The sequence below is a fragment of the Maylandia zebra genome, linkage group LG6, assembly GCF_041146795.1.
Source record: "Maylandia zebra isolate NMK-2024a linkage group LG6, Mzebra_GT3a, whole genome shotgun sequence".
NCBI lineage: Eukaryota > Metazoa > Chordata > Actinopteri > Cichliformes > Cichlidae > Maylandia > Maylandia zebra.
The window spans coordinates 30,852,779-30,865,490 of record NC_135172.1 but is presented as its reverse complement, the minus strand read 5'-3'; the positions used below and the strand labels follow the sequence as shown (position 1 = coordinate 30,865,490).

The following is a 12,712-nucleotide window of genomic DNA, read 5'->3' as shown; positions in this document are numbered from 1 at the left end:
TGCCACGAACACACAGGAGCAGACAAACATGCTGTTACAAAGTAAGGGTGCCAAAAAACACATTATAAAGCATATTTTTCACAGGCAATGAGCTAACACATGGGTATAAACAACTTAAATTGACCACTTTTTAATTCCTTCTCAAATGACAGGAAAACATAATAATACAAAATAGTCACAGGTAGTGGAGGAGCTCTAATGTAATGACTGGAACTAGTGGATGAGGCTTAGCAGAGTCCAGAGGCCAGTACAGTATTTCGCACCAGGCTGTCATCATGCTTTTTAATGCAGCAGAGTGGGATATTTTAACATGGGAATCTGTGGTGATCGACTCTTTTGAAACCAGCCTCAAGTTGCCACAAGAGGAGCTGCAGTTTTTGGCACTTTTGTTTTGGTTTCATCTTTCGACTCGGACGCTGCACCTTAGTTAACACTCTTTTTCTGTTTTTCTTTCTTTCTTTTTTAAAAAAACAAAACAAAAAAACAGCAGATTAGCAGTTGTTGTATTCCAGTGATCTTTGAACTAGGACTGTGCCATATCATATCGCAAAGAGGCATAAATATATGAATAATGTAAAAATGTCAGACAAACAAAGAGACACACCCAGGAATGAGCAAGAATCACACGTCAGGCACAGGTAAGGTGTGGACCAAATGTAAATAAATGACTCAACTGAGCGTCAGTAGTTGCATTCCATATGAGAGGAAAGGCAAGCAGTAAGTCCGTATTACTGACGTGGTTACATGGTCGTAAAGGATGGCTTTAAGGGATATTACGATCTAATATTGAGGCCATATCGTGCCCCCTTACTTTGAACTTAAAGTTAAAGTAACTCAAACATGAGTTTCGGTCACTGCTCGTTCACTGTGATGTTCCACCTTGAGTGTGCAAAATTAAGTATGTTCAGAGTTTGAAAACACTGATTTTACGTTCACCTGCTGAAAAATCATAAAAGGTTCACAAAGTACACAAAAAACTGTGAATGCCAGTGTACAGATACTACAACAGGAATGCAGATCTTTAAATCAGAAAAAAGGCTTGTGCTACTTTTTGCACTTTAAACTGGACTGACTACACCTTGGTTAGGAAAGCATCACGTTTGTAAATCACCTGTAAAACTACCCACAGTGCTATTTGGGGATCGTGCTCACACACTATTTTGCCCTGTTTAATGACGTTTTGTCTTTAACCACCTGACCTCTGGTCTCTGAACATGCCTGGTGGAGATATTTAGTACTGAGACATAATTCTAGGCTATTTGAGAGAGATTAGAGAGAAACATTTATTTCAGAAGTTGATCAGATTGTCCATCGCTGTTGTAATCAAGTTCTCCTGTCAGTGGCCATGCTGTTACATAGATGTAGATTTGAGGATTAATCTATTCTTATTCGTTCTCCGGGATTAACTTGTCTAAAAGTACATCTCTGAAATCATAAAAAGTCTTTTGTCTTTTCGACATTCTCTGCACGGCACCGTAAGAGGATTTCTTCTTCTTTCTTCCTGACTGTGATTTGTTCTCCCTCTGCCCTCCTTTCTTTCTTGGTGCACCGCCGACTGTGATGAAAACCACTTTTTTTTGCCTGTTAACCTACACGACACTGATTCACGAACAAACACAGACACTCAAAGAAAAAAAAACTCCACTGATTTGATGAATTATCTGTCTGCCATGATACAGTTTTAGATGAGTTTCTAACAACGCACTATAAGATCATTACTATCCAGAGTAGATTACAGAGTCAACGGTGAACATGTCAGAATTGGGGCCCGTGAGATTATATCAAAGCACATTACAGCTAAAGGGGATTTTGTGTGAATGTGTGTGTGTTTATGATGGACCTGTTTTTATCCATATGTGTATTTGAGTGTGTGCACACAAAGTTATTACATAACAGCACAGCATGCTTACGGTTCAGAGGCAGTTGGTCAACATAATGGTGGCAGCAGCATGAAAACAAGAGGATTTGGGCAGCAGTAGATAGAGAGACAGAGAGAGGGAAAGAAAAGCAGATCCATGAATGGAGGTGTGGCCTTTGCTGAGCTGTGTGTGTTGGTTGGTGTCATCATTGACTCATCCTGCTAGTGGGAGGTTGACTTGTAAGTATGCACTGCTACAATATGAGGTGTGATTAAAATATTACAGCAATACATCCATAAAAATTACAAACCTGGCCTGTTTAAGATCATTGACTCACCCTCCTCCGGACCGATATCAGTGCATCTGCTATTTTTAGATTCCTCCCTGGAAATCCTATTATGACCACTCGCAATGTTCCCTCGCAATGTGATTTCACCACAAACTTTAAGCATCCACTTCTCTTTTAAAATGATCAAACCCACGTCTAAGGCCTAAGCATAAATTCAGCGTCTCAGCTAAAAAGAGATGCCAAGACAAATCTGCTTATCATTTTTTTAATACACTGACTATGTTTTGCTCCATGAATTAGTCCTCCAATTCACTGCAGTTTCTTTAAGGTGCTGAGGATGAACATTTAGCGTGTCACTGTAACTTTTCTGGCCACACCAACATCATTGCTGCTCACTACCTGCCTAATCACCAGCTGTGTCTCCCTGTAACTTTATCCACTTACTGAAAATTAAGCTAAAGAATAACGGTTCTGACACACTGGAGAAGAGGCACAGGGTCAAGGGAAGAGAATGGAACTTCCTTTTAAAAAACCCACCAGATCTGAAGGTGGTCCAAACATATAAAATAATATTATCAGCCCATAAACATCAAAACCCACACCTGATAACCCCCTTGTACAGTGCTGTGAAAAAGTATTTGCCACTCTTAAATCAGGAATTAACTGTGATTAACGCAGTTTTTAGGAAAGCTGATTCATTTTCAGTAGTCAAATTCAGGTCTGATTAGTGCCAGATTCAAGAAATCACTTCAAAGAGCGACACATCTGACAAAGAGCAACACATCATGCAAAGAAACAGCTGAGAAACAAAGTCATTGGAATCAGTCTGGAAAGGTCTACAAAGCAATTTCTAAGGCTTTGGGACTCCAGCGAACCATGGTGAGAGCCATTATCCACAAATGGAACAGTGATGAACCTTCCTGGGGGGGCTGGCCTTCCAAAATTACTCTAAGACTGCATGCCCGCATCAATGACTTATCCAGGAGGTTACAAAAGAACCCAGGACAACATCTAAAAACTGCAGGCCTCACTTGCCTCGGTTAAGGTCAGAGTTCATGATTCAACAGCAAGAACGATCTGGGCAAAGATGGCATCCAAGCCACGGCTGACCAAAAAGAACAAAAAGCTCGCCAATTTAGACTCGCCAATAATCCTCATACACAACATCTTTTTAACTGTGGGAGGAAGAACATGTAAACTCTGTGCAGAAAGCCACCAGCTGACTGTGAATCTTTAAGCTAACCACATAAACGTTCCCAATTCAGTGTCTTTTTATTCCGTTATTTTATTAAGCACTCAGTCAACTGAGCCAGCAATTCAAATATCCCAGAAGATGATTTGATTCATGTATAATAGATGATTTCTTTCAGTCCTGTGGAGCAAACAGAGATCTTACTCAAGGACTTTTTCCTCCTTGGATGGATTCATTAAATATTACCAATTTATCTTAAAAGTCAGATACTCATCAATCCATCAGGCACAAATCAAGTGTCTGTCTCGTTTTTCAAATGAGGGTAAATCAGACAAAAATAGAGTGAATATTAATTTACATTTTCAAGTCTTTTTCAGACTTGAATGAATTAGTTACAGTTATTGAATTCTCTGGGAATAAAAAGCTTGACTGATTTGTTTTGTTTGTTTGCAGCTCTGCTCTCAAAGTGCACATGTGAAGTTCTTTTTAATAAACATCTATTAAAAATCAAACCAAAATGAGCGTAGAATATGTGCCTGCGACTCACCCGTGATAACCAGAGTGTGTTTAATGCCGGCTTCATTCAGCATTCGTTGGATGTGGTTGTTGTACAGCGTGAGTGCTTGTCCTTTCCCACTCTGTGGGTTCACCAGCAGCATCATCTGGCACGGGCGGGACATTTGGCTCATCAACACCCCTACAATGCAGAGGAAAGAAAATGTAACTAAAGGAATCCACAAATATGATCAGAATAAGTACGACGGGTTTGAAGATACACCACAAATTGTATACTGGGAAACTGAAACTTGACTGCTTCTTTGAGAAATGATTTAAAGAAAATATATATATTATATATTATATCGGATATTTTTCATACTGCACACGTCTCTGTGTTATACTATATCTTTGATAGACCATCATAATTCTCGCCTTGTTTTCTTTAGTGTTTTGTGCCCCTTCAGCACCAGTGGGAGGACGGCCTGGCAGGATGATGTATGTGTTCTGTAGTGCCATAAAAAAAATGCTTGTGAATAAAATGAAAAAACAGAGATGGAGAGATGAATAGTTTTTGTTTTATTTTTATTTTTTTATGCACACACGATGCAAGGTTAATCAGGGTAATGTGTTTACATCCACTGTGCCAAGCTGAAATGCAAATTTGCATTGAGTTGGCTAATAATAAGGTCACCCCCTAGCATTTAGACATTTCAGTAAGGGTACACACATTGTACCAAGAAAGGAAGTAGTTTTTGTTGAAATGTCATAAAATATTAAACACAAAAGACACAGCACTAAATGTTCCTACATAAGAAAAGCCAGAAGCCAGGACACCTGGGAATCTGCACACTGGTATATTTGGAGATGCATGCACAAACAGTAGCCTTATCTCTCCTAACCAGCTTTGGCCTCGTGTAAAGGAGAGGATGGAGGTGCAAAACGATTGTTACTGCTAAAATATTTCATTAATACCGCAACAGGAAGGAACCGATGGAGTGCAAGCCTGAATCGCCTGCATAGACCCAGCGGGATAAAAGGTCATGATAATGAATGCCTTCAGCGACAGAAACATGGGCCATACACAGAAACACTTCCAGCATGAACTAGAACCTTGAATGTTCTGCACATTAATGTGAACTGATTTTTGGCTGATGCATGCATGTGTTGACCCACTGTTTTTGGTATTTTTTCTGCATCAGCTGATCTTTTGCAAATTTTGTGCATTCTTTTAATGTGATAAATGTACTTTATTTAATCTGAATTTAATTTTGTGATATTACCTGTAATGTACCTGCAGCTGCTATGAAATACAGCTCATTTACTTAAGAACCCACTGATAAGGAGACTTTGTGCACAGACCTGACAGAAAAATTTGTGGACGCAAGCAGAAACAAAGGTCAGTGGCACACACTAACTTAGTCCAATGACACAGCTTGCATCTCAAGATGAATGTGCACAGCTCTGAGCTCTTTGCTAAATTTTTAACTGCGGGGTTGATGCAAATTGGGGATTGAAACAGTTATCAGAGGGTTACAAAGATCTCACAGTGATCTTTTTAACACAGTGAAGAAGACTGGGTGTGGGGGCTTAAAAAAAACAGAGAAGAACTGCTGCTGGCCTTCTGTTCCTCTGAGGAGGACTAATTAGGTACAGCAATCCTGAATGCAATCTTTTCAGAGTGCTCTTTCAGTCAGTTTTTAAAACTCGAATCCTCGTGATGGAAGTGAGAGGGGACGTCCTTTTGAAGAGCTCTGACTCTAATCAGAGCAGCAGCATCCACCTGCAGTTCTTATGAAGGGGCGCCCAGTTAAAGGAACGCTGACTTAAAGGGAAAGAACTGACTGACTGGATTTTGTATTTACCAGTATAAGGTAAATAAGTGCTCATTTTAATATAAAAATTACACATTAGCCTAAAAGGTCCATTTTATCTGAAAGATTATTACTTAATATGCAAAGTACGATACGAGCTCTGAGAGAGAAACGAAAGATGATATCATGGTGATATCTCAAATGTTTTAGAAAGTTATAGAAAGAACATTTCTTGCCTCCCCACACAAAACCTATAAGCAAACTACTTCATGAATTTTCCATCTCATTCCTCCTCTCCCTTTCAGTGTGTTTTTGTTGGAGGTCAGATGGGAAATATTTAAAATAAAAGGCAAAAAAAAAGCTCTGGTGAAGTTATCCGCTACATTTGACAAGCTGCAGCTAAGGGATCATTTTACAAACAGGTACAGGGGGGGGAATAAACTCTTCTAAAAATAGTGTGATCCAATAAAAAAAAGTCTGGGTGTCATGCTATATTGTTTCAACTCAATATCCAAAAACCCTACAGTGATATTCCTGAGAATTCTCACAGTTGATTCTTGCAGTTGATTGGATTTTCATCCTAGCACGTCTGACAGCTGAACAACTGAAATGCTTTAGTGATGAGTGTGTCTAACTGGTTAAAAACCTAATTGACAGTGATACCGCTGGAATGCAGAGAAACCGGTCGGAAAGAGGTTTACACGTTACGGCACCTTAACAGTTTGACCTGAGGTGAACTCTTCAGGCGTTAAGTCTTTTTTCAGTAATCCTGAACTGAACCATTGCCATAACTTTATACACACTGCTGCCACTTTATTAGCACTATCTAAGTAATATTGCAGCATCTGTGGATTAAACCGGTAATTCTGGAATCTGGACTATGTGGTGCAAAGCTCGATCTTTGCTCGTGCTTTAGAGCCAATAGACACACCTGAGTATATTTGCTTTTATTCTATTTATTCTCATTTGTTATCTCATTATTAGTTTGCTGGAATAACTCAGAAGGGAACAGCAAATAAAGGAAAAATACAAGTGTCACAATGCTCAGCTACATTTAAATCACAGTATAATAAATCAACATGAATCAGAATCCCCAAAGTGAGTAATTTTAAATATATTAAAGTATTTTAGTGACAAATAAAACTTTATCCATTAATAGAGGACAACCCACACTATCCCCACTATTATTTTCCTGTATAAGGTCATCAGTGCTCTAGACACTAAGGAGAGGTTGGGGACTTGATTTAAGAAGTAATATGACGTGGTTTTCTGTATATTTTCACTTCAAGTATGCAATTTCATTTTAATTACTTCTCATTTTTCCCAAGAATTCAATTTTTTCCTTTTATTTCAGTAAAGCAGAAGAACTGGTAAGTATTACTCAATACCCGTGTCCTTGATTGTAGTAATTCCAGGAATACATGCACAGGTTCCTCTATTTTGTTAATCGACCAGACTCTCTATCCTTCCTCTGACCTGCTGACTCCTCGTCCTCTCTGTGCAAACTGACGAGGCTTCTGCTGAAAATACACCCAGGACTACTCTGACCGGTGTGAGAGCAGTTTCTGTGTCACTTCAGAAATGAGCCACACCACATTTTGGTGGAATTGCAAGATAATGCTTGCAATTCCACCAAAGCATTGGTACAATAAGCTCCAACTCAATTCAATTCAATTTATATAGCGCCAAATCACAACAACAGTCGCCTCAAGGCGCTCCAGTGGCCAAGGCCGAGCCTGAACAAGTGAACTGTGCACAATTAAGTGCAGGGTTTCCCCTGAGCTGATGCTTTGTGGGATGGATGGATCCAGGAAACAGGAATACTTTTTTCTTACTCTCTCCGTTGTTTTATTACCTTCACAGTAACATAACCTAAAGTAATTAAGGTTATCTTCACTTCACTGGGCTCTGCTTCATGTATCTGAGAAGAGGGTTTACATATGCAGACACACATACAGGGAGGGAAACTATTGTGACTAAATGAAAGCAAAACGTATCAGCCTATCACTCTGAGCTCATATAAAATGAGAGCATATAAATTAAAAAAAAAAAACAAAAAAACATTTACACTTTTCTTTTTTCTTTTTCGGGTTAGCAGAAGGTCCTTCGGGTAACGGTAATGGCAGGTAAAACCTGTATGTAACGGTACACAATAATCACATTAGTCTATAAACTGGCATTCAAGAAAGGCTGGTTATGTCTTTTTATAAATGCAGAGCGTTAACGTCACATTTCCTTGTATCATTCAGATGCAGTAATCTCAAAATCATAGCGACTGGACTCCTGAGGGAAAGACAAGAAAGTGCCCTCATGAATCAGCTGCACGACAGCTGGCACCGAACGCCCTGACCTTGGTCTGTGTCTGTGTGTGTGTGTGTGTCTGTGTGTGTGTGTGTGTGTGTGTGTGTGTGTGTGTGTGTGTGTGTGTGTGTGTGTGTGTGTGTGTGCATCCCAACACCCACACAGCAGTTCTTGCTGGCTAAACCCAGTCCTATGCCACTTCCTGTGTGGCACCCCTCCTCTTCTAAATGGTAAATGGTAAATGGCCTGTATTTATATAGCGCTTTTCTACAAACATTCCAGAGGACACTATCTTCTCGTCTGTCTGTCCACGCTCTGGGTTTCCTCCTCTATCATTAACTCTGCTGCAGCAGCAACATGGCACTGAGCCAAAACATCTAATATAAGATGCAAAAGACTGTAGCAAATATATATATATATATTTTTTTTTTCTAAACAGTCTACTGGTTGGAGTTTTATGACAGCAGATAAGCGTCGTGTTTGTTTATTTGCTGATGATCTGTATAGTCCTGATGAAAGCCCTGCTGACGCAAATGCCAATCAATTTATCATAAAAAAATAAAGCATAAAAAAAAAATAATAACAATTGCAGCAGAAGTCAAACTGGAACATCTTCACACAATTGGTGAAAATTGGTGAAAACAAGAAACTCAGCATCTTGGATGAGGCGATTAAGGGAACTGTGTAAATTAAAAAGTAACCTCACAAACAACAATCAAGATACAAAATGACAGGAAACTTCCAACAACAAAGCTATGCTCTGCGCCTCAACTACGTTTACTTGATCTGTGATTACGGACGTCTCATCTCCTCTCTTCAAACCAACAGCATTGGAACCGTCCCAGATCTTAATGGAATAATCACTACTGAGCTATTCGCCACAGGAAATAACAACCTAAATGAAAGGGAAAACCCAGGAGCAGTAAAAAAAGAAAAGAAAAAACATTAAAAAAAAAACAAAACACATTTTCTGGGAAGGTTTCTTATAGTAGCTTTCTGGGTGCATATATAGTGTGAGAACAAACAGCTTCCTTTTTCTTTTTCCTGCTGTATCTGCTTGTATAAACCAGACACAGACATGAATGTCTCATGGTAAACTTCAAATGCACTTATTCCAATTTTTTTGTGAAAACTTCTCCAGTCTTTTTAATACTCTTTTTAATTGAAGTTATATAAATTCAGTGTTTGTATTTAGGAAGGGACACAGGGATATTCATCAAGCTGCATCTTCATTATTTCTATGACCTTACATGGTCACTGTTTCTGTTTGAAGTGTGATCACTGCTCTACGACTCAGTCTGACTAACAGTGATGACTTGCACTCATCAGTCAGTAGTTCCGGTATCTCAGTTCCCCTTCAGCAGTGAAGTATGACAAAGCATCAACCGTCTGTGATTAGGAAATTATAATGTTGCAATTTTTGATGAAAAATTCCGAGCTTTTCATTACGCTTTGCTGAGCCCGCATCTCGGCCAGCATAAATCTGCAGATGGGACCAGTCAAACTGTCAAAACTCAGTGAAAACTGGGGATTTAAAGAGAGAGATGAGACATCGGGTTATATTTTGCTCTAAGTCTTAATGTCCGTTTCACATATAGGAAAAGATGACCATGATTCAGACAATGATTACAACTAGCCAAGAAGTAAAAAAAAAAACATTATAATTCAAAACTAAGAGATAGGTAACTACATATATTTACATATATTTGTGTTAAATTAACCCACAGAAGAGTCTATGAAATCCCAGACAACATTACATGACCTTTTTTGGTAGCTAATATTATTGCATAAAATTCACCTAAAGAACATGTAGAAGGAAAGACAGATACACCACAGGCTGTGCTCACACTTCTGCCTGTTGCTCAGTGCAGATTTGCACTCTAAGCCTTGACAACACCCATTAGGAAGGAATCCAGTTTCCACATTTAAGAGATTATTGGATTAACATCTATTTCGTACTGTATTTGACACAATACGTGCTCTTCCAGCTCTGCGCAATGTGACAGATTCAATGAGTTAAACTATTTCAAAATCAGTAATTCTCTTATGTCGCTCTAATGGGTTTTTTATTTTAACGTAGCCTACCAAAAACATGAGGTGAAACAAAAATTAAATAAATAGTGGAAGCCACTTTAGTGATTACATCTGAGAGAAATGTTTCTAGGGTTCTACAACTAATTGAATTTTAATCTCATTCATGATTTTGGCTTCCCACAATTAAATGAGCATGATGGAGCGAAATTTAAAATGCACCTACTTCTACATGAAACGCAAAGCAATATAAACTCAAGCATTTTCTAAATCAGAATGTGACAATCACAGCTGTTCCTGGACTAGTCTAGATAAGTAAGAACAAATTAAAAGACAGATATACAAACAGAACAACAGGGCTTGACAAGCTTGTTTGGAAATACTTCAGATTAGATAGAACCACCTGAAAACATACCACAAACTGCACTGTAATTAATGCATGAAGCCCAAGAAAAACAATGAAGTGGTTGCTACCATTAATCAACTACCATCACCTCAGACATCCATCAAAATAAGCCTGTGTAGGTTTTGAAAATACATGCTTAATCATCCAGGTAAGGAAATCCCAGAAAGTTTATTCTGGTCACTGAAGTCATCACAAGGACGAGTGACAAAATGTTTCTCCCACTGAAAACGCTACCTGCAGGTGAACAGACTCAACTGACTGGCAAACCAGAGCAGTGCATCCGTGTATCCATCCAGATCGCAAAGATGCACTGAATCCGCCAACCAATCGCACCCATTTGCCCAAGAGATGTGTTTTCCAACAAACACATACCTTCGCCAAAATATCTATCCATCTACCTACCTAAGAAGCTATGTGAATAAAGATGACCATTTTTTTAAATACAAAATTTAGATGTGAAGACGTGAGAGCAGTGTTCTGTTTACATGAGATGTCATTAAAATCAATAAATAGTCATGATAAATAAACGTGATCTCAATACTGAACAAAATGAGAGCCTTAATGAAAAGGGTGCAAAAATCACCATATTTTCCATGTTGCCATTAATTATGTTTTTGCAGTCAAATCAACGTGCAAAATCCTTTAAGTATACTTATTAGGATCCTATAAATTCATTACAAGACAAACTGTGGAGCATAATAAGCTAATAAACTGTTAGGACATTGAGTTTGTTGCATGTATATGGTATGGTTTATAATCCCAGCTGAACTGTGGGCTCCATCGTGGGAACAGTTCCTCAACTATTTGTCTTCTTTAGAAAGTTAACTTTGGATAAGTGTTAAATGACATATCGTGCAGACGAGCTTCCGATACCAAACCTAAACTAGATTTTCTTCTTTGTTGGAATTCCAAACACTTGGTTTTGCATATTTTACTACAATACATTCCATTTGAGTTTGTTATTGTTTGTGTCTTTGTGACGTTGATCACACTATTGCATGCTTGCTGCTGCTTTCCTATTGGCTGGTTAGCAGCTGTAGGTCATAGTGGCAGTCACATTGTGAGTTGATCATCCCAAATTTCTGCCATTGTTTAAAATTCTTTTTGTAGAAAGATCGACCTCATACAGGAGACTGTGTGAGTTTCGAAGCCACGACAAACAGTATCTTTCACGCTAGTCATCTTTCATCAGCACAGTGTATACTCAGCTTTACCATCTGTGTTTACCAATTTAAATAAATGAAACTTTCCATGCTTCAGAAAACAAAGTGTCCATTAAAGGCCCTGACAGAGTATTTTAAAGTGATATTTTAGGTTAAGACTTTCCTTTTGAAACTGAATCATAGGCTCTGCCTTTAAAGAAACCACATCTCGTCTGACTGGAGCTAACTGCAGGAGCACTTAGCTGCACTGAGGTGATAACTCTTCAAGCGGTTTGTAAATCAAAGAGTGGAAGCTCCTCAAGCTCACAAGCAAATTTCTGCTGAGCCAGAACCACAAAGGGTGTGGAAGGCTGAGGAGCAGGAGGAGGTGGCAGTGGTTAGCCTTCTGTAAATCTATATTAAGTAAGGCAGAGAGTTTACGACACTGAGGTTTGAATTGAAATCACCCTGCATGTATATTACGCAGTTGCCCTTACTGTATCCTGAGCTAAGAGATAAATGGAAAGGTTGTGAAAGGAGAAAGAGGATTTAATAGCTGTCTGTCTGTGTATTTTAGGCCCTAGAGTGAGATTGGGGAAGGGAGGTTAGAAAACAACCAACAAGTAAGATACTTAACGTTATCCAAACTGGCCTTTAGTTCAAATTTATTTATTTTTTTTAATTTTTTTTACGTAAAGTCACAAGACAAGAGCACAAAAAACAAAACTAAAATGCAGCAATATACAAGAAAAAGTGTACACTGCTGCTGTTTGGAAGAAATGTAAATGTTTTCCACCTTAAAAAAAAACCCATAACCACATTTTTTTTTTAAACTAGGAAAGACTGACTTACTCTTAGGTGTAGCAGCTGCTCTGCTGTAGCCTGAATGGACTGTGGTTGCTGCTGTCGGCGTATCAAAGAATGACTTGAGAAGCCTTTTCTGAGAATAGAAATCTGGCGAAGCACAGAAAACTTTCTGCACTCACTGCTATAATGTACAGAGAGTCATCTTCTTGTTTTGTATTCAGCTCCTGCATCTATATCCAAGTCTCACAGGGTTTCTTTGAAATGTATTGTACTGTTTGCATTTTTTCATAGTTAGACAGAGAGGGGCATTACAGACACAAAGCTGCAGCGAGCCTCAGTACCTACAGTGAGCTCCGGTGAGAGAACGAGACACTGA

General features: G+C 38.8%; 1 protein-coding gene across 2 annotated transcripts in view; it reads right to left on the bottom strand.

Moving 5' to 3' along the window:
- Window positions 1-12,712, bottom strand: part of LOC101473156 (sphingosine kinase 1) — a 41,849-nt gene that overhangs the window by 18,393 nt on the left and 10,744 nt on the right. For both annotated transcript variants that reach the window (XM_004539240.3, XM_076885071.1), the window contains exon 2: window positions 3,888-4,037. In XM_004539240.3, coding sequence (XP_004539297.1) covers window positions 3,888-4,037 — 150 coding nt within the window. The remainder of the gene's footprint in view (window positions 1-3,887; window positions 4,038-12,712) is intronic.